Source organism: Pygoscelis adeliae, unplaced genomic scaffold (assembly GCF_000699105.1).
Source record: "Pygoscelis adeliae isolate BGI_AS28 unplaced genomic scaffold, ASM69910v1 Scaffold142, whole genome shotgun sequence".
Taxonomy (NCBI): Eukaryota; Metazoa; Chordata; class Aves; order Sphenisciformes; family Spheniscidae; genus Pygoscelis; species Pygoscelis adeliae.
Window position 1 is genome coordinate 1897456 of NW_008824247.1, and position 23242 is coordinate 1920697.

General features: G+C 36.7%; 1 protein-coding gene across 1 annotated transcript in view; it reads left to right on the forward strand.

Moving 5' to 3' along the window:
* Positions 1–22852, forward strand: part of CWF19L2 (CWF19-like 2, cell cycle control (S. pombe)) — a 74825-nt gene extending 51973 nt beyond the window's left edge. The window contains exons 12-17 of the mRNA XM_009335272.1: positions 10532–10744; positions 11848–11964; positions 16093–16248; positions 17639–17719; positions 20691–20792; positions 22250–22852. Coding sequence (XP_009333547.1) covers positions 10532–10744; positions 11848–11964; positions 16093–16248; positions 17639–17719; positions 20691–20792; positions 22250–22390 — 810 coding nt within the window. The 3' untranslated portion in view covers positions 22391–22852. The remainder of the gene's footprint in view (positions 1–10531; positions 10745–11847; positions 11965–16092; positions 16249–17638; positions 17720–20690; positions 20793–22249) is intronic.
* Positions 22853–23242: the final 390 nt, after the last annotated feature.

The window sequence follows — 23242 nt, forward strand, 5'->3', positions numbered from 1 at the left end:
AAACTGCTGAATGTCTATAAATTATATCCTACCTAGGATGGGAGAAGGGAGATCCTACCCCTTAAATTCTGTTGAATAATTTTATTCATCTTAACAGTCTGAACTGCTTTTGTTGAGTGATTGTTGTGTTTTCTTAGGTGTGGCTACTGGGATAGAAGTTATCCACTGCAGACAAGGCAATTGCCTTTAAAGAATTAAATATAGGGTATATTTTTACCAACAACTTTCCTTTAAGGATCTCTCTTGCACAATTACTTCTCATTACAGTGTTGTTTTTGCTTCCATAAGTTCTAATGTCAAATCTGATGCCAACATAATTTGCGGAAAGATGGATGTTTGAGGGGTGGCTCATCCTTAGGTTCAGTTAGATGTCTCTTTTTGGTTGAATGGAAAACAAACCAACATTTGTTTGAATTACCAAAAAGAACTTTGGTTATTTTTTTTATCTGTTGCATTTGTTAGTTGTCTTAAATTGCTGGCTGCTCAGCCAAGTAAAAAGAAAAGTTAGACTACAGACTTAACGAGCTTCTGCTACCATAATATGGCCAAATGTGTCTGTGGTTTTTTTGTCTGTTTAGAGCTTCTATCTTATGGCTAGATTATTTTTCCATATTGTCTGTATCTTGTTTAGTGCAGTGAATGTTCAGTGTCTGGCAGCAAGGTGGCTCTCCGGTCCTTACAGCTCTTCAGTTATGCAGTGTGATCACCCTTATTGCCACCTTTAATCCAGTGTGAATTTACCATTGTGAACTGAGGAGGCTAAACCCTCCCTGTCTTCATCACCTCAGTCTTGTGCAGCGTGTTTGCTCCTACTCCCATGATGTGTTGGACCAGCCAGCAGTGTAATTCCCCATGCGGTTGCGGCTGTGGCCAGCCGTGGTTACTGCTAAGCATGTAGACTACAGCACTATTATTTCCTTCATGGATTTTCCCAGGTCTTTTATTGCTTTCCCAGACTATGCCAAAAAGAAAATTCCAGCCACACAGCTCGTGAGGACAGAGGAAACGGGCACTGTTCTCACGAATGGCAACAGACTGAGAAAGACAGACCAGCATATTTTCCGGGTTTTGCACAGATGAATGCTCTGCTCCATGAATGTTACTTTCCTGATATTTAGTGTTTTAATGGTATTTCAAATGATGTACAGGCTAGTTGTTATGCATCTCTGAAGATAATGACATAATTGCAGTTTTGTAAAGTGAGATGGGGATGTTGAAATAGAAAGATATAATTCATAAAAGGATTTCCTTTCTTAAATGAGACTTGGAAGAAATGTCAGTACGTAGATCCAAAATCTCTATGCATGAAACCTCTGTCTAATCCCATTGGCAAATGAAGGTCTATATGACGTTATCTCATGCCTGACTCCCACTCAGATTCACAGACTAAACATCTGTTGTGGTCAAGCTATACTCATCCTTACAAGTCTTTTTTCCACCTGTAAAGTTTCCTTTTCTCAAGAGGTCCACGAGATCAGATGGAGGGAATGTGCCATCTCCTTGCTATTTGTTTGCTTCTTGAGCCCATGTTTTAAATGTAGATGAAAAGGAAATTGCAATTTATCATTCCCCTCTTGCCCATTCTTCTTTTTCTGGTCATGATTCTAATACAATCCTGTTGTACTTGAGGCTCTTATCTTCTGTTACTTTCTGGCTTCTGTTCACAGCAGGTTCATGTGGACGTCAGTTATCTCAAACAGTTTGAAATACAGCCTCTCCCACAGCCGTCCCATGCATGCTATTATGTCAAACTTATGAACATCATGAAAAAGCCTCAAATCTTTAATTTTCAGTGGTGAAAAAGCTTTTTTTTAAACAAAACTTAAAAGGCCAACAGTAATCTTTTTGAGATATGGAAAAAAGCAGGCCTTAAAGTCTGATTCTTTCATACTTCACTGTTGCGCCTAAAGAAAAATAACCTGTTTGAAGTTACTGTATTTCTACTTTTTTCTTTCTTCAGCTTGGAAAGCAGATTGGGTTCTCAATGCTACAGAAGCATGACTATAGGATACAAGAAAGTCAACAAAATATTTGAAAACTGATTTTTTTTTTCCTGCCAGTTTTCAAGTACAAAATATGTGTGAAGTTTTAGGTTTTCACTACTGATAGCTTTGAGTACCCTCTCTGTAGTTCCTTCTGCTCTTGACTGTTGTAAGTAGTTCAATTTTCTCAAATTCATGCTGTTAAGACTTATGTAATCCTTTCACTTATGTCAATAGATGCTTGTGGGTGTATAGATTTCTAGAACATTACCTCAATAGAAATTACCTTCTATTTGTATGCATAAATTCTACTAAGGCATTTTTTTTTCTTTTTGATTACGTTTTACTAAAAGAAAGTGAGAAAGATTAATTTGTGTTCTTCATCAGACCATTTAAATTTTGGCCATAAACTCATTTTATTTAAAAATCTCTGCAGTAATCCATAACATGAATTTAAGGAGTGAAAAATACAGAACTATATTAGTAATGCTGACCTTCATCTATGGATTTAGTAAAGAGGTGTGCTGATATTACAGGTTTGCAAAAAGGGAATTTGCATGTTGCCTTTCCTTGGTTCTGAAGTCTATAAAATGGAAAATTGCTTTCAGCCTTATCATTTTTACTTGCTGTGCAAACGTACCTGTTGCATATCTTTGCATTTCCATCACCATAAACCAAAGTAATAGTCTAGAAACATTTTAAAAGCTAAAGTGAAAAAAGCAGAATGTTGCTGCCGCTACTATTATGTATTATGTAATAAACCTTTTTCTTCTCTTTCTTCACATGGTGAAGCCATTCTAGCACAGTATTTAATAGACATGATAAAACTCTAACAAAGCTCTGGTGCACTGATGCTTTTTACATTTACTTAAAGATATACGCATGTGCATGGTTTGCTGTAAAAAAATTAATATGAAAACCCAAGAGAAAATAATTTCAAACACCTTGCTCTGCGTTACGCTACATTTCAGTTCAATGCACTAAACAACTTTCTGTGTATATTGTGTGGACACAAAGTTAAAGCTGTTCCTGCGTGTGGAAACAAGTAACAGCAGTGACAGCTAGATTAGGAAAGAAAACCCTGGAGCAGGAGGAACTGTGTAGAAGCAGCCTGTTTTAAATGACTGCATAAGCATTTGGCGTTCTTCATGAATTATGTTAAAGTTACAAGATATGTTGCAAATGAAGACTTGTGCAGGACAGTCTTTTCTAGGCATTTAAGTTATGGCCAGGGATAACTGTAAAGTTAAGTGCTAATCACACCTTTTAATAGCAGATTTCTGTGGCTGAAGGTATTTTGTTCGGCTTGCATTTTATTTCATTGACTTGCATATAAAATTTTATCTGTCCTAATAACTAATTATAGCAAAATTTGAAGTTTTCATTTCAAATAACTGAAGCAAAAAGCAGCGTGGTCCCTAACTTTTGAGCAGTACTGTCCTGTTTGTTTATTGCTTGACTTCTGCTGCTCAAAGGTAATCCTGAACTACTTTGCTCATCAACATGATTCATAATATTTTCCTGCCAGTGTCATAGGCCTTAAAAGCACTCTGTGTGTTGATATGTTAAAATCCTTTGATACTATGTGTTTAAAATATTATTTATTTCACTGGGATGATAGGCTTGGGAAATGCCTATATGTTGAATTAAAGCTACAAATTCAGATGTCTGTGGTCATAGGGAGGTTGGAGTTGTAATAAAATTAACATGATAAAATTCTGCCTTGATTTGGCTTGAGCAAATGCTATTTGAGATCAGAAAGACTTTCTGAGGTAATTTTGTTGTAAACAATAAGTGCTAAATGCTGAATAAATTTAAACGTGATGAGATGTATTCATATGTCACTCAGGTTTATATTCTAAAATAATAGTTTCTTGTTCTTTATTGCAGCTTCCCAAAATATATTATGAGTACAACATTCCACAAATATTAACTCTGTCATTTAAAGTTGAAGACGTCAGTGTTGCCATGACAATTTAAAACCAAACTGATATGTTTTATACAATCTATAGACTTTTTTTCACAAATTTTCCAAGCAGATGCACTTTTATTAGCTTATATGGAAGTAACTTTAACTATGATTGCGTTAGTGAGAAAACAGGAAAAGCAGAAGTTCAATAGTTGCATACAAAATAGAACAAGAAAATAAACAGAAAAGTACATTTACAAAAAAACTGAAAATAACCCACACTAGAAAGATGCAGGTATATTTTGTTATCATGCTAATTGTGTTTAATGGAATTTCCTGTTTAATCCCCAAATTTCAGAGGAAATTTGAAGAGGGAGATAAGTGTACTCAGGGTATTATATAGGAATAATCCCTGATGATTAGGAGTTCTGTCTTTTGAGGTTTCCTTTCAGTATCACAATGATATTAAATTCTTTAGTAGGACTTTCTTTCCAAAGGGCGCACCCAAAAGCAAGTAACAGCAGCAGAGGGAGAGAGGGGAGACACAAGATGCAGCACACTTCAGATGGAGTGTATAGGCAGCCAGCAGTGTATAAGACTCCAGGGGTTTTACTGTAGCAATAGGAAAACCAGAATCAGTTTAAAATTAAGCTATGAGATACAGTTCCATCAATCTGAACACTTGGCAGAAAAATGAGGCTGACCCCGGAGTGTAACGTGACACCAGATCTACAAGAGTTACTTTCGGAGGTAGCCCCGTGCCAAGGTGCCTAATGGCTTCAATAATGTAAAAAATGAAAAAAAGACATCAATTATTTTTTGAAAAGAATGTTATGTAACAAAATTATTCATGTAATATATTCATATTATTCATGCTAACTATAACGTTAAGGATTTCATCAGCAAATACAACATTGATTTGAGAGAGGGAAAAATTACATTCTCATTTATGTATAGACAGATGCTGATCTCTTTCTGAATTCCTGTGCTGAATGGTTAGTGATATCTCTCCTTGTTTTGGGTTTTAGCCACATTTGCACACATTAGATCTGTTCAAATGAGAGCCCTAAGGATGATTTTTATTTGCTCCTGAAAGAAGCTTGGATGCCTTCCCTGACTGCTGTTTAAATGTTTGTGTATTACAGGCCTTTCTTGGCCAGGGCAAGCAGAACTGTGATGCCGTCCCTGTTGGTTAAACCAAAACTGCATCCTGTTGTTCTCCAACTGCAGGTTGTGGAAAACAGATCCCCTGTCAGACGGGTCGTAGAAATTTCACAGTTGTACAATTACACCGTGAGGCTATGTCATTATGCCTGGTCCTAAGAGTCCTAAAGCTGCCTGTGTGTTCTCTGGTTAACCGGTGCTTGCCAAAAGAGAAGGAAAAGTTGGAAAATAGAGGGCGCATACGAAGGAGGAATGTGGCAGATGATTCCAGAACAAAAAAGTGAAATGCAAAAGAGAAGACAAGGGACTGTGGAGATGATCTGTCTTAGGAGAACATCAGTTTAGGTTAGCTCTTGTTTTCGGCCAGTTTCTGGTAGAAACAAGGACTTCAGGTGCATTGTCTTTATAGATGTCTGAATTTCTTATATTAACTTTAGGCAGTTCAGTGATGGTTTTTTAGGACATCCCAACTTAAAGCTCATACATAAAAGTGACTACCTGCTTCTTTCCGACCTCTGTGCAGCACCTGAAATACAGCAAGCGCAGCATCCGGTACAGTGAGGGAACTAAATACACAACTTCCAGAGTGCATTGACTTTCACCTTTAACGGGTGTGATGCTTCAGCTGATGCAGAACAGCAGCTTTCCGGTGAATCTAATACATCAGCATAGTTCCTTCTATGGATTTGTACTAGCTCTGTCTTTCGTATGGAAGAAGATATGTATGAAAGAAATCAGTTTTTAAATGATTACTTGCTTTCCTTCTGGCATTTTGGAGAACACTCTCTTCTTGTTCTTTCAATTCCCCTTTAACTTGTTTGGAGAGATTTTATTATAGCCAAATAATGCAATTGGCAGAACACACAGGGCACCTTGTTGTAAAAGTAAGAGTATAAATTTTTTGAAAGAGAATTTCCATTTTTTTCCCGAATAACTTTTCAAAAAGGCCAATATTTAGAGTAGCAGTTGAAGGGTACTCTCTAGTCTGCCATGGTAGCAGCTACATTTTATTTTATTTCAGTTCTGACACATTGATGTTTGGCATTTGTAGGATTCGAGGGATAATAATTTTTAAGGAATTATGCCCTTAAAAAAAATACTTTTTTTTTTCATTGCTGCTGGTAAAGAATGTGTTAGTGATGATCATTGCTACTATTCCAATATTGCAGACTAAATGTCTTTAGTGGTTTTTTGTTTGTTTTTAAGGCAGAAAACATTGCTGCATGGATTTTCCCACTTACATTCATATCATATCTTCATATATTCATATTCAGTAGGAATACACAATTCTTGCTGGATGATATTTTTGCCTGTTTTTAGGTTTCTGTACTTCCTGAACTGTTTTGAGGTATGTTGGAAGGACACTGTGGGTAATATGGGAGTTGCAAAGAAGTTCTTATTCCTTTCATGACTGTTGTTTTTAAAGGTGAAAATATACGACGTTTTAACACTCTTTTAAAGTCATCTAAAGAATGTGATAAACCACGGCAAGAAATGAAGATTCAGGGACAGGGTGACGATCTGTAGCTTGGTCTCTTTGTCTCAGAACTGCAATATAATGGCACTGTGCATTGATGTGCTAGACTTGAATAAAGGTCTTGTAAACTTCTCCTTAAAGATGGGGAAAAGAATAACCCCTCATTTTCCATTTTCTCCTTGTCTGTTTTTCTTCAGCAAGGGAAGGATATAGCGCTTGAAGAGCATCCAATTGGACGCGAATTACTAATGAGTAGGCTTTTTTTATTGCACAAGCAGGTTGAAATGTTTAAAATAACTTTCTTCTTAGACCCTGCTTATTTCAAGCACTTATTTAATGTCTTTGAAGCTGGGGTGTTGGTTTCTTGAACTGCCTTTCATTCCTTATTATCTTCAGTTATTTGTTAGTATGGCAATGGGATCTATAATTTTGTTGCTGGTAGAGAGTCTGTGGTAGAGGTAATCTGAACCTGTCTGATCTGTGAATAATTCCTTCTCTAAATATCCCTTTACTATGGCTTCTCTCCCCAAAATGCTGCATTGCTACCTACCTTTTCTTGTTCCTTTGCTTCTCCAAAGTAATCTTATGTTTATTTTACTTCCTTCCCCAATGTGCTTCATCTAATTCTGTCGACGAACGTATATTACATCTTAAACCAGAATTGCAATGTTTTCTGGCTCCTATTGCCTCTAGCTATATGAAGAACTTTTCTACACATCTTTTTATTTCCAGGAAAAATCCAAAATTTTGTTTAAGACTCTCCATTGGCTTACTCTAGCCTGATGCACAGACCTTGGGTGGGATCCAGGCTGCACTAGGAGCTTACATTGAACGAGTGATGTATGCACATGATTCCACTTACGTATGTAGCCTGTTTAGTAATATTAGAAGTGAAGGTATTATTTAATCTTTTCCACCGTTTCCCTTCACTTTGAGGACTTCTGATTTTGAATTCTGAAATACTACTGTTGGATTTCCATGAAGCACTAGGAGAACTCTCTGGTGCAACTGTGGAATCTTTCTCATCATTCTTTTGGGTGACTCCAACTTTTGACAATGGCTGGTTGGTTGGTTGGTTGTTTATTTTCATTTTCCTTTTTTTTGTTCCATTTGTGTTTTTTTTGTGGTGTTGTTGTTTTTTGTTTGTTTTTTAAGTCTCCTGAATTGTTTGTTTTCATTGACTCCACTCAAGGTCGTGTATTGGACTTCATATTGTTTCAGACCTACTCTTAGGTTTGAGTCATTGAATTATGAATATTTTTTCATATTGCATCGAACATGATGGAGAAAAGTGCAATTCCTGAAGAACAGCAACATCATTTCTTTTTGGTCTTACTGAACTACCATTTGAAATGTAGTGATCTTCTGTTGGTCATGACTGTACCAGGAGAAACCAAATCTGGTCTTTAGACAGCACTTACTTTTTTAAAGTTTACTGCTTTTTAGGTGAGCATTCTTTTTTGAGTCCCAGGTGTCTTACTGTATATACCACTTTATCCACTGTTGAAGACAGACATCATCCAGCCTGTTTAATAAGATGAATATCTATTTCATCACTAAACAGAATTCTTGGCTTGTGTTCCTGTGACATAAGGGACTTGCATAAGAGGATCTGTAGATTATTTTTAAGGTGTTTTGAAAAGCACTACTATTTAAAAGAGGTCATGCACAACAAACCAGGGATTTCCATGACTACTTCTAAGTGCAAGCAAAGCAAAATATTAATGGTATTCTGTGCTGCATGTGATACTCCTGATATCCAAGGTGGTTTGATTTCCATTCTTCCTTTTCTTTGTAGTCTGCCAGCTGTCTTGTTTCATGTGTATTTGCATTCTTACGGCAGATTTTTTTTAATTAAAAAAAAGTAAACCTTTACTTTTAGTAATAACAAAATGGTGCCATTCTGTAGGTGGTGCTTATTGGTGATTCTTCTACTGAAGTTCCAGATTTACCTTTCTTATGCTTATATGACAGAAGAACAGAGACTTGATTTTTGACACTCAAATCACTAGATATTTTTTCTACAGCTCAGGAATCTCCTGTTTATTTTAAATATAGATTACAGCATTGTAGTAAAACAGAACGAGAACAGAGTTGAACTATTGAACTGTTGATTTTAGTCTGCAGTGGCTTCCTGTAGGAAATGCACATAAGCAGTTAAATGTATTATAGCTAAATAAAGTAATATCAAGGAGGCTGTTCCTCAGTTGTTTGGTAATGAAAGTACTGAGCATATACAAAATAAGCTACTGGTCTGTGTTAGAGAATTGCAGTGTTCAGGAAAAGCAAGAACTGTGTGGGGTTTTTTGGGGGAAAGTTACTTATCTACACTACAAAATAAAGTCTTAATTTCTTTTCATATCAGAATTACTGATGCCTGGGATATTTGGAAGATTTTCTTTTATTTGGAGACTGTGTTTCAATTATGACAGTATACCTTCAAAATGCCTTCAGCTAACATTAGTCCTTTGCTAGGGCTACCCCAGTGAGTATTCTATAATGTATTAGGACTTGTTGTGAAGACATTTCTACCATTTCCTTAGCAATTAATGGAGCAAAACTACTCATACATAAATCTGCCAAGACTCTGAAGGACCAGCACCTCCAATATCAAGAAATGTGTGTAGTGTACTGGGTTTTTTTTTTTCTCCCTGTCATTTTGGTAAGGAGATTACTGAAACTATTCAAGGTAAAAATTACAGTCAAGTATAGCATAAAAGGATTGCAGCACTGGGATTTCATTTAAAGAGAAGAACTTGAAAAAATTCTTTTGAATGCTTTTTACATTTGCTTTACCTATATGTGCTGAATGTTTAGGGTATTAATGGCACATAATTTTAAAGTCGTGTAGAGCAGCCAAAGCAGAAAATGGAGAAATACTTTCCTAAGTCCTTTAAAAAGTTAATTTTTACAATCAAGACTTGCTAAGTCTTGATTTAGGCAAGATGGCATGGGATTTGTTTGTCATCAAAATAAAAAAAGATTGATAAAGCCTAATGATATATATATATGTGTGTTCTATGAGTTATGAAACTTAGTGAAATCTACTGTCAGTTGGGTTTGAGTCCCATGACCCCCATACTTTTCTTGCTTTCCTTTCCATTCATTGTCTTTTGCTGCTGTTGCCGTAAGGCCACCTTCTTACAATGTCCTCTGTCACCTTGCATCACCTTCAGTTCCTCCAGTTCCCATCTACAAACTCCATCCCTCCCAAATGTCATCTAGGTGAGATGTATCCAGTTTGTGTGGGTTTCCACTATTAAGATCCTGTAAGATACCACTGACCCTCAAGCATGCCTTCATAACAAATTTAGTATTTTCAGAGTTTCCTTTTAAATGTGGCACATTTAACTAAAATGTAGCAATTAATGAGCAAACAAAAAACCTGTGGATCATTCAGCCTCATTTCTGGTAATGTGCTAGTTGCGTTCGTTATCCATATGTAGCAACAGGTGCACTCAAGAAAGACTAAATACTGAAGACCAAGACTGTTTTCTTCACAAAATGGCTTAGTACTGTTCGCTTGGTAAGCATAACTGGTGGCATGTTTTCACAGAATGTGAATATGAGGTGTGCAGAGTCACGGTCTAGTTATTTCATAAGAGGTGATTTAATGGACAGTGATAGTTGTAGTAGGAGAGGAGGAGGAGGAAGACCGAAATAAAATATATGATAACGTATGATTTAAAAAATTGTGCATCTATTTAAAGCTGAAGTTATGTCAAGATAATATTGAAATACCTAGCCCTTAACTTGAGATGGAATATAGTAATATACTCTTCTCACTGCTGTCACACATCTATATTTTAATACCTATGCTGTCTGACTGCTCTCAGGAGGTGTACCTGATGATTGCATGTGCTCCAGTTGCCATATGGAAGGAAGCAATGCTACTGCTTACGTACTTTATGCTTTTCTCAATAAAGGATGCTACAAAGAGCTAAGTATTTCTTCTTGCTTATTTATATACACATGCAATTTTTCTGCGTATCTTTTCAGCTCATGGAAAAAACTGACAGAGAGTACTACACTCTGGATGACATGTTTGTTTCCAAAGCAGCCAAAAGAGCGCGCAGTGGGGAAGAGGAAGAAATACAAAGAAGAAAAGCAATACATGAGCACCAGCAGCTTGCTGCACGCATGGAAAAGTGCCCATACTGCTTTGACAGCAGTGAACTTTCTAAACATCTTATTATTGCAATTGGCACCAAGGTAAGAAAATAGCGATTTAACACAAATGTAAAAATAAAGAAGAAATAAAGGAAGGCAGTGTTAATGTTAGAGTGCCTAAGATTAAGAACGAAATTGATTTTTTGTTCTGCATCTTATTTTCCTTGCACTTCCAACTGATTTCACAAATTCCTCAAGGATGAGGGAGAAAAAGATATAAATCTGTCATGAATTATAAAGCTAATCTTTGATATCAGAACTTCGGATTTGTGGAAGACAGGAGCAATAATGAAAGATCTGAGTTCAGAGATTAGACTGTAGGTGGATTTGTGGAAGACTAAATCACGCTGCACTGGAGGAAATTTGGACTGGTGAAGAATTGTATCTCAATCATATCAAAGAAAATTAAGTGGAAAATTCAATTTTTAAGCCTAAAATCCTTTGAAATAGACAGAAATTTGGTACGGGGAACCTCCTGCTTTCTGTTAATGCTTTTAAAAGTTGCATAAATATTTGGATTTATAACATATGAAATGCTTCAGTATAGGCTTTTTTGTCATTCTTTCTCCAAAGTTTTCATTTATTATTTATGTCTTTCATGTGATTTGAAAGTTTTTATAGGCCAAGGAATTAAATGCATAGATATGTATTATGGTACATTGCACTTATTTTTTTGTATAGATAGATTATATGTATAAAATACATACAGATATTTATCTGTGTGTGCATATATGTGTATATATGTGTTTATATATCTAATAGCTATACACAGATATATCTATATGCATTTTTATATATTATATTTTATTAAAAATGCATACAGATATATATCTCTATAAAAAAAAGTATTGTAATGGACTAAGCAGTGTGATTTCATAATAGTTAGGATACCGGTTGGTCTATAAGGCTGATATTACTGCCTTGTTGGTGGAGCTGCTGTCTGGATACTACTAGTTCATTGGAGCTACTGATGGATAAAGGGACTGTTTTAAAAACACTAAAATTACTCATACCTTGCTGTAACTAGAAGGTAATGGCTTCTGTTGGTTTGAATTTTAGCAAATGATATATTTCTTAGCCTTAGCAATGGGAAGGTTTTTAAAGCTAGAAAAATAGGTACTTCAGTTTTTGTTTGCTTTTTATAGGTATACTTGTCTCTACCAAGCAACCAGTCCCTTACTGAAGGTCACTGCCTGATAGCCCCTCTACAGCACCATACTGCAGCCACTCTTTTGGATGAAGACATCTGGGAAGAAATCCAGGTCAGCTGAGAAACTGTCTCATGTTCTAACTTTTTTGTAAAATAATGTTGTTTTGAATAATAATGTACTTGTCATAAGTACCTATTTTCATATTTTCCAGCCCGGCAGCACTTTTCTGATTCCACTAAGGGGCAGAACATTCTTGTATTATGGAGGAAAATTAGTGGTCAAAAATTGAAAAAGGGAAATGCGGGGTAAACACTGAAGAAAAGTTCTCATTTATAAGCACTAGAAAAAGTTGCCTGGAATGCTGCAGAACCTCTGTTATTGGAGGTCTTTGAAACCAGGTTAGAAGAACATCTCTCGGAGGTGACGTAGGTACAGCTCATCCCTTACAGAAAGTGGAATAATCAGCTTGGCAGTTAGGATTTCCTTGGGAGTGCCAAGGAAAAGAAAGGGATTGTCAGGGCAGAAAGATCACTTATAATGAAACACAAACTGAAGATATGTTATTTACATATCTTCAGGTTTTTTAAGATAGTCTGGGTTTTGGGTCGATGTCAACTGAGAGAGTACTCTCTCATTCTTCTTCAAATCAGTGAGATCCCTGTTAGAATCCAATTTCCTACTTTTTTGAAAAGAATTATTAGAATAAAGTGCCAAGCATCATGGGTCATGCTTTCCAACTCTCCTATGAAGACATTTTGAAGGTTTTGAGTTCTGTTTTCTTTGGAAAAGGAAAATCAAGGGAGGAGGAATGTAACAAGGTTCTGCCTAAGAGATTGACAGTGATTGGTTTCTCCCCCCCCCCGCCCCGGATTATTACAAGGGGAAAACAACTTGCAACCTCTTATATCAAAATATTGGATACTATTTCAGACTAGAGAAAGGCTTCCTTGCTTGCAGTTGCTTAGATTTAAAAGCAGGTTAATTCATGAGTTCGAAATGGTTTAAGTAACATTGATCTTGCCTTAAGCCTCGCAGATGGATTCTCTGACTTTCCAAATTTGCTCCCCACATTCATTCTCATGGCTAATGTAATTTTAATACAGTGTTTCCTAGTAAATTATACTCCTCCCAAGCAGGAAGGGAAAGGAGTTCTTTTGTATATGACAGAAATGCCTAAGGAAGTTGGATAAGAAGCAAATAAGCGCAACGAGTAGGAATCAGGAGGAACAACAGAGCATGGAGAAGAGTGATAAATATGTTTATTCTATATCTTCTATTTATCGTAACCTCTTTTAACTAAATATATGATATTTTTTCTAAATTTGTGTGAGAAAGAAAATAGGATTAAAGAAAAGACAAGCAAATGCAGTTCCTGTATTCAACGCTAGTCTTTTCCTTGCTAGAAAACGCAACTAGTTGGTAAAACCATTATCCATGGACCCTGTGAATACATTCATAGCCAGTTTAAACATTTCTTTGCAACAAAGTACTTTGGGAGGTGATGGACACAGATTTCTGCCCTCCGCCCTCCCCAGCTTCTGTGTAATTCAGTAGGAGGAGTCTGGAAAGGCTTTAGCAGGAGTATAAGCATACATTTACTCAGTGACTAAACTAACTTTCTGATACCAGAGCCATATTTTATATTGCTGTTGTGGGGGAAAAAAATTATCACACTTTAAATATTCATGAAATGTTGTATTAAGCACATGTTTTAGATAACTATTTTTGCTGGGATTTTTTTTAAAGATATGTTGAAAGAAAGCAAGAAGAATACTTTTATACTGTATGCCTTCAGGCACTTGAATTTAACATAATTGTGTGTTTTAGACTGATGTGCTCACTTGCCAAAGTAAATATGCATGTAATTTTTTTAATATGAAAATATATAGATCTTTACATGTTCTGTATTGTCTGAACTCTTATGTGTATCAACATTGTGTGCATCTGAGCATAAGCCAAGCCCTCTTATTTGGTCTTGTGAATGATTTTGTCCTTTCCAGTGCTAATTATTCTTGATGTTTTGGCCCGCTCAGAATTTGGAGGAAAAGTGCAATGTATTTAAAAACAAGAAATTGCAGTCTGGGAAACATTAGCTAACATCTGCAGATATTCTAGGCTTTTCAGTGGATTTGTATTTCAGTTGATATTGCAGGGTAGCAACTGCAAGTAATAGTCCTTCCCAACCTTTGGTTTAATGTTTCTCTTATCTCACCACAGTTTCTCGCTTTGGTGTATTTCAGAAGCAGAGGTCTGGGGGCCGCGGTGAGGGGGAGAAGACAGCAAGCTATTAATTCAGAGTTGTCTGTCGCTCTACTCAGTAAAAGTCCCGTATCAGTCATGGTACAGTGATCTATTCACTGGGCAATATCTTCTCGCTGTGTTTCATCGGTTGTGTTAGGGGTGGTGGTGGTAGCATTTTCTTGTCATAGTATGGAGCAGCTTATTTGTGAGGAAAAATTTAGGGTACAAGGGCCTGCTTTGGAGAGTTTAAATACCTGGTTAAGATATATATTTGGCCAAGTTTCTCAGACTTTCAGTTTGATTCATACTGTGCAAGATGACAAAGGGATGGGGAGAAGAGAGCTCAATTTCTAGTCCTGTTGCATTGAAAACCTGGTAGTGATTTGTTTTCCATCTGTTTTACTTCAGTACTTGCTGATGTTTATGAATATGTGTATTTGCTTCTGCTTGTTTAATTCATCAACTCTCCATTTACATTACCATAGGAAATCTTAAACCTTTAGGTGGGATTAGCCTTTTAATTGTGTTGTTTGTACTTCTAAGTGTTGTTAATTGGAAAAAAAACCCCAAAAACAACAATGGAAAAAGGACAACCTATGAGTTACGCGAGTTGTAGAGCTATAGTACCTGTGGTCTATGAGGCTCATACAGTTTCGGTGATTTCTTGGCTTACACTGTGGAAATGGTACAGGGAGCATGTATAATACAAAGATCTTAATTTTAAAAAAGCGGTTTTCAAGAACTGGAGACACTTTTGGAAACATTCACCCTGTCACAAAGTCAGATCTTTTGTGCATTTGAAAATGAGTCTGAATAAGTCTCTGAAATCATCCCGTGTGCTTGATAATTTAGTTCAGCAGCTATATTGTAAGCTGTAGAATGATGCTTTTGCATATCTTGGATACAAATGTATCCCGTGGTACCCAAGCCAGGAGAAGAGAGAAAGTCCCATGACGGTAGACAGGGTCAGCCACAGCCCAGTGATGGCCGGACAAGTCTGCAGTGATGAGTTAGGTTCAAGGTCAAGTCAGCAAGTCAGGGTCAAGATCAGCCAGACACATGGCTGGGCACAGGCATCCCTGAAATTTAGCTTAGGGAAGGACCTAAAGTGAGGGCCTGAGCTTAATTGCACCTCCTGAGTGAAGGGGGGCCAGGCCCCCACTTGTCACAGCTCTTTTTTTCCCCAGCTCTTTCTGCTGTGTCTGATCCCAGCTTATAGCTGCACCATGTCACAGCTGCCCATCTACATGGGCAGCCAGAGCCCTAGCAGGTACGAGGGGCCGCAGAGCCTGTTGAGTGTGTGCAGGGCCCTGACACTTGAGCTAGCAGAATTATAAATTGAAATACACTTTGAATGGGTGCAACACCTAATCTCTAAGGGGAACTGGTAACATTGAGGCCAGGTGTATTACAGTATTGCATTTGGTTAGCTTCCATACATTGAAGATGGTGGTTACAGCCATGGCTTTCTTTGGGGGCAACGCTAACATTTTCCTTAAAGGTCAAGCATGCCTAGGGAAGTGTCTTGTTTGGGTTTTTTGTTGTTTTTTTTTTTTTTAAACAACAACTGTGTAATTGGAATGAATAGTGGAAGGATAATGGTATCTAGAGTCAATACAAGCAAAGACATTAACTTAGAAATTATAAGCTTGGGACCTACTGTTAAAGCCATATTGTTTTATGGAGCATCACAGTTATGAAGTTAAACATAGTTTTAATTTCAACTGTTAAAATATGTGGTATTAATTAAAACTGAGTTTGTAGTGTTAATTATAATGTGTATTTCACAATAGTTTTCTAGACTTCCTATCTTTGTATCTTAGGAAATATTGTTCCTGTTAAATTGTTGAATAATATGGAATTTTCCTAGTATGATTGCTGCTGTTATCCATTTTATTATGAGTTTATTATGAATATAGTATGTTAGTGAAATAATACAAAATATTATATCTGAAAGCTTTGAAAAGCTAACTCAAATTACACTTTTTCTTTAAACAGATGTTCAGAAATGCATTGGTGAAAATGTTTGAAGCTAAAGACTTGGACTGTGTGTTCCTAGAAACAAACATGAGTATGAAGAAACGGTATCATATGGTATACGAATGCATTCCTCTTCCAAAAGAAGTAGGAGATATGGCTCCAATCTACTTTAAGGTACACGAAAATGTTTTTTCTTAGGTCATTTGAATGTATTTATCGTAATTCATCTATTTCTGGAAAACTTTTTTTTTTATATTCAAGTACTATTTTTGAAAAGATGGATGGATTCTTTGATCCTACTTCCTGAGCCATTCTTTGATCCTATTCCTTGATCTTAAAACAAGCCCTTTGAGGTCATTCTGTTTTTCAAGTAGTCAGTGGAGGAGCTGCATGTCACTGTGCAGTTGCCTCAAGTCTGACTGCACTGACAACTACTGGAAGAAGATGAGAGAATTGTAGTTTCTTGAAGTGCTGTAAGGTTTGCAATACTTCTCACTTAAGTCCTGTAGTATAAACTTAAAACCCCGTACATGTGCCTTGGCAAGAATAAAATGAGAAAATAATGTCAACTGTTTTAAGAAATACCAATATATAATGTTTCATCCCCATTTTATTTCAGTAGGCCCAAATTTTACTTGTGTCTTAGGTCTCTGATGAACATTAGACAGCATGATAGATATTTCTTCTATAGCTTTTCTGGTCTCTTTCCACTGACTCTGTAAGGAAAGGCTCATTGAACCTTCTGTCTGGAACTGAGGCCTTTCAACTTTCAGCAACTGGATCGTGATTTGCCTTTTATAAGTAAATTATTTTATTTGTTCTTTGAAATATTGTTTGTGTTTTCTGGAAATAAATAGCGATTGGTTTTTGATGAAGTGGAGCAGTCAGTATGATGAACAGCAATGCAGTAACTTCTACCACATTTGAAACTCTCCACCTGGTTGATTTCATTGCTATGCTTCAAGTGCTGGTAAAACTTGTGTTTTGTCTGAATGCTAAAGGAAAGACGAAGTACAAGATTTAATGCAATGTCATGTGCATAAAACTTTCTTTCAGAAGCTTCCAGCATTAAAATATACAGCAAATGAAATTTAAAAGGTACCTACACTATACTACACTATACCCACTTCCATACTGTGGGGGATACAGAGGCAGCTTTAAAGGTTTTTAAGTGCAGTCAGCCTTCTAAGCTGGATTCTCCTCTTAGTGTTTAAAAAAGAAAAAAGGCTAATATACTGTAATGAATTCATAAGAGGTTTTGTATGAGCTTGGTAAAAAGAGAATGTGACCTTTTAGTTGAGACTTGTCAGAGATAATTTGTGTCAGGCAGAAGTTAAATTTAAAGAAAAAAAGAGTAATAGAATTTAAGTGAGTTTGAGGATATTATACGATGCCTTTATAAAGTATGTAAGTTCTGGAAATCAGAAAGGTTGCCAAAAATAAAGTTACTTTGTTAAGAAATAATTGGTACTTGCAGTGCAACGTACTTCACTACATTGAAAAGTTAATTCTTTGCTTGCTGTATGAAGGACTATTTTCACATTTAGATACAATGATTTTACAGAAAGCTATAATGGAGTCTGATGAAGAGTGGTCCGTGAACAAGAAGTTAATTGATCTTTCTTCAAAAGATGTTCGGAAATCTGTAAGTAATGAAATGTATTGAACACTGAATTTCTCAGCGAATTCTTCTCATCTTTTTTCGTTATTAACTGTTTCAAAGAGAGAAGAAAGGGAACACAATTAAATTAGTGGATCAGGAGATGGCATAGGCATGATGAGAATTAAGGGTCTGGCTGAACTCCTAAATGACATTAGGGAAAAGATTCCCATTTATTTCAACAATAGGTGGACTGAGCTGCAAGCATTGGTTGAGGACAAAAGCTAGCGCTTTGAGGACATGTACCAGCATAATTTTCTTGATTAACTTTAAGAATTAAGGTAGATTAAAGATTTGCAAATTACTTTCTTGGAAAAAATATGATGTGTCCTTTTCATTGACCTAGAACAGCCTTTTGTGTTGCTAAGTTTATGAAGCGAAAATATAAATAGCATTATAAGTCTTTTTTTCTAAAACAAGGGAACAGTACTCTGTCTGTCTCCTGGATACTAAACTGAAACATCTTTGTATATACAAATCTTAAAGGAATAATGCTGAAACTTAGGTTCAAAGATTGTTCCATCTTTTTAATGTTAAAGTGAAAGATGTGTGGCATATAGACTTCACCACAAGTAGTTCACTACTAAGTAGTAATAATACTTAATTTCTGAAAGTGTCTTTTAGTAAATATAGCACCTTTGCACTAAAAAAATCCTAGTTTGGGAGAAAGAGGAGATGGGTTTTAATAATGAGACATGAAGCCTGATATGACAAAAAGAGAGAGACATTAAATGCAGAAGAATAAGGGATTGGGTGGCTGTATAGTAGGAGAGGTTTTGTATATTGTGATGACTCTTGAACTAAACCAACAGTGGTAGCAAATGTAGCAAAACCACAAAATTTATTCGCCACGTAGGCTAAAATGTCATATAAATGTAATGGGAGTCAGTTATGGGTCGCCTTATTCAAAGTGGTGAGGAAATTTTCCAGTGACCTGGAAAATTTGGGTCTGATTTTGGGCACAGTGTTTTAAGACAGTTACAGAAGAGGAGAGCATAGCTTGGAAAACTTAACTAAAGAAACTGGTTCAGGGGTTGTGCAGTCTGGGAAAGAAAAGACTGAAATGGGATGTGATGGTAGTTTTCTGTATATAGGAGATTGTTTTAAAGAAGATAGTACTTAGTTGTTCGGTAGCACTATTGGGTGCAGACAAGAAGGAATTTAATTTATAGCAAGGACTTAGGGAAGACTTTAAACTTAAGTTGGATGTAAACAGAGAACAAAATAGGTACGTTTGGGATATCTTCTGCTCATTGGTGTTTCAGAACAGGGAAAGCCAGTATCTGTCACAGATAAATGAAGTATCATTTTCTTGACACATGGTAGGGCATCAGGACATTTGATTTCTTTAAGAATCTTCTTAGCCATACATTTTTGTGACTGTATTATATACCCATTTGAAGGTAGGCCAGTTTTCAGATTAAGTCATGACACTTCTTTAAATTAATAAAATGCATCTGAGTGTAAATTGTGACACCGTTGTGTGGTTTTAACATTATTTTAGGGTAAAAGAAATGCCTGTAGCCTTCAGGAAGATATGAGAGTATAGTTTAGAGACCGAGATGAGGTTTGGGAAGTTGGAGAGTTGTATTAGGAGATGGTGGTGCCTGGAAGGAGGGTCAGACATGGCTGAGACATCATCTGATGGGCGGATTGTGTGCAGAAATTGGGACTATGGTGTCCAGAGGCAGAGCCTAAGCATCCAGCCCTCGTACAGCATCAAAGCCTTCTCTGCTTCTCCCTCTGCTTCCTGCAGCGAGGGAGCTGGGGGTGGGCAGTAGGCTGGGATTGGACACAGCCAGGAGAACTGACCCAGCAGCAAGGACTGTTCAGCAATAGCCAAAACATTGGCATGTTATCAACACTGGTTTAGTCACCAGTCCAAAACTCAGCACCATATGGGCTGCTGTGACGAAAATGAACTCCATCCCAGCCAGACCCGATACTTTGCTAGACACAGATAAGCTAAAGCTGACATTTTCCTTAAGGTGTCAGCCGCCGACCCATTTTTTCCTTATTTAATGATTTTTTTTTAGTTCATTTAAAATGTTTTATGTTTCTTGCTATGCTACATTGCCCCTCTGTATTAAATCTTAATTATTTTTAGAGCGAATTTTCAAGCAATATATGGGACATGCCTTGTGAAAATTGTGCAGTTATTTGGACTGTAGCAGAGGGAATGCTTATGAATTTGAGGCTTTATAAATCTTACCTGTACAGGAATATCATCAACAATTAAAAGAGTGGAAAATAACTTTTTGCAGTGAAACAGCAGAAATTACTTGCAATACTGTAGCAATAAATGAATCCACTTCTCACTCTGTCAGGCTGAAGGGTCTTTCCTTATGGCAGGATAACCAGCATCTCCTCTGTAGGCTGACTGAATTATTAAATTATCCGATTCGGCAAGTTAATGATAACTTCCAGTCATGTAGTGGGGTTTTCAGGTAGTGTATTCTCCATAGAAGTGTTTCCCCTCCCCCCAAGTGTCAATATTTCCTCTGGGTAAGTATTTCCTGTTATCACACAACACCTTATCTTTAATAAATGCAACTTGCTGATGGTTGTCTTAAAATTTCTATTCAACCCATGTAATTCAGATGCGTGGAGTCAGGAAGGCATTTGCTCAGTGTGCATGCTGCTGCCTGCACCCTCCCTGCCTCTTACCTGGTGCTGCAGCGGTGTCCTCTGGAGGTTCTGCCACCCAGCAATCATCTTTTCAGTTTTCAGTGTCTTTTTATCTAGTTGTTGTGTCTTGTTCTTTCCCATTGCCTGTTTGTTTTACTGTTTCTCTGTCACAATTTTATACTGCATATTACTTGGATTGAGAGGTGGTTTAAAATAAAATGTGACGCTATCAACTGTAAAACCACTTTCAAATTCACTAAGTTGTGGGGAGGTTAACTAAATGCCTACAGTCTGTTAAACATCTAAAAATGTGGTTTTGTGTGTATAGGTTCCTAAAGGATTACCATACTTCTCTGTGGACTTTGGCCTTCAAGGAGGATTTGCTCATGTCATTGAAGATCAACACAAGTTCCCTCATTACTTTGGAAAGGTATTGTCGTATACAAGATCGATTTACCAATTATACTCTATTTTGTAAAAATTGAGTAATTAAAACAGAAGCTGCCAGCGCAGTCACTTTGATGTACCTTACCCAATTTATTAGCTAGCTTTTCTTGGTGAGTCATTATAACTTAGTGTTGTGGTTTAACCCGGCCGGCAACTAAACACCGCACAGCCGTTCGCTCGCTCCGCCCACCCCAGTGGGATGGGGGAGAGAATCGGGGGAAAAAAAAAGTAAAATTCGTGGGTTGAGATAAAGACAGCTTAATAGGACAGAAAAGGAAGGGAAAATAATAATAATGATAAAAGAATATGCAAAATAAGTGATGCACAATGCAATTGCCCACCACCTGCCGACCGATGCCCAGCCAGTTCTCAAGCAGCGGTCACCCCTCCCCCGGCCAGCTTTCCCCCAGTTTCTATACTGAGCATGACATCATATGGTATGGAATATCCCTTTGGCCAGTTTGGGTCAGCTGTCCTGGCTGTGCCCCCTCCCAGCTTCTCGCTGGCAGGGCATGAGAAGCTGAAAAGTCCTTGACTAGTGTAAGCACTACTTGGCAACAACTAAAACATCGGTGTGTTATCAACATTATTATCCTACTAAATCCAAAACACAGCACTGTACCAGCTACTGGAAGAAAATTAACTCTATCCCAGCCGAAACCAGGACACTTAGCTTGTTGAATAAAGGAATAATTGATTTCTTCACTGGCTGATACTCAGAATGTGATTCTAGATCTGTATTTCTTTTGAATTAATAGGAACCCTAGATATTTGACATATAGTCTAATAGATGGAAAATACTTGCATCTATTTAAGAAGAAGAAATAAAAAAAAGGTTTTTCATGACCGTAGTATTCTCATATAGGTGTACTGGCTTCTGCTTGTATAAATTAGGGTATATACACATACAAACTCACAGACAACTCCTAGTAGAATACATGTGTGGTTAAATTACTCCATGTAGTATAGAGAGTATAGTATATACAGGAAGAGCTGTATTTCTTTATTATGTCACAGCAATCATTTATTCAAAGAGTCAATATTGCAAAAACATTAAGAGTGATTGGGGAGAAATATAACTTATTTCAAGAAGAGTTAAGAGCAAAGTAGGCAAGCTTTCTTTTTTCTGAACTTTTCTCTTTTTAGTCACTAAGGTACTAACATATTAACAGTCTTGCAATGTTAGGATATTTATGCAGTACATTGTTATGCTGTACTTAAAAGAATTTTGCTGAGGCAACCATCTAACAACTACAGTTCTAACTTCTGAATTGGTATATTTTTCAGCATTTCCAGTTTTAATAACTAGCACTTGAAAAAAACAGTGACAAATAATCTTATAATTTGAAAATATATATTTTTATATTCTAAGGTAAAATAGTGTTAATTAATATGGTAATTTTGCATTTGTCATTATCTATCTTTGTTCTACTTGCAAAGGAGATCATTGGTGGCATGCTGGACTTGGAACCGCGCCTCTGGAGAAAAGGAATCAGACAGAATTTTGAGGATCAGAGGAAGAAGGTGTTGCAGTTTGCACAGTGGTGGAAACCATATGACTTTACCAAAAAGAAAGAATGAGTACATCCCTGCAGTCAAGGACTATATAAGCCATAAATTATATTAAAGGATATTTCACATGTTAAGAATAACACCAGTGTGTTATGTATTGATAATATATTTTAAAACCAATGATATTGTTTAATTGCTGATTACCTGTTTCTTGTTTAGACACTCTGTGGATCACATGAACCCGCAAGTCTAACAAACCACAAGTGTACAGAGTTTTTAGTTTTTCATTTTTTAGCTGAGCCAAAAGAATAATATCCATGTGGCTATTGGAATTCTTCAAAATGTAGCTTTTGCTTTTGGAGTTTTTATAATCTTTGAGGCAATTGATTTTTTTAATATTGTATTTAGCATAAAGCCAGTGCTTAATTATCACGCTGACTTTTTGTAGAAAATGGTGTAAATTTTAAGAACATTTTGATTAATACAAATACAGTGTTGCAGAAGGAAGCTGTACAGAAAATTATTTTCTGATTTTGAGTCCTTGTATTCTTCAAGTTGAGATCATTGCAGTAATACAAATGTTCAAGTATGATGTGATTGATAAACCTGCTGCTGCCCCCCTGCACAAGAATTAATGCCATTTTCTGTACTTTCTTTCAATACAAGTAGTATTTTCAAGCTGACCTGTTGGCACAAAGGAAGATGAGACAGTCCATAGCTGGTGGCAAATGACAGCTTTAATGGTAACAGTTACTTATGATGACAATTAAAAAAAAAAAAAAAAGAGAGAGGACTGGTGAAGAACCTTAAGGAAAAACACTCTCCAATGTCCAAAAAAGAAGAAACTCGTCTCAGGGATCTCCCCAGGTGACTCTTCTCCCCTGGGAATCCTCTCTAGTGCAGCAGGCGGTCTGCCATAGT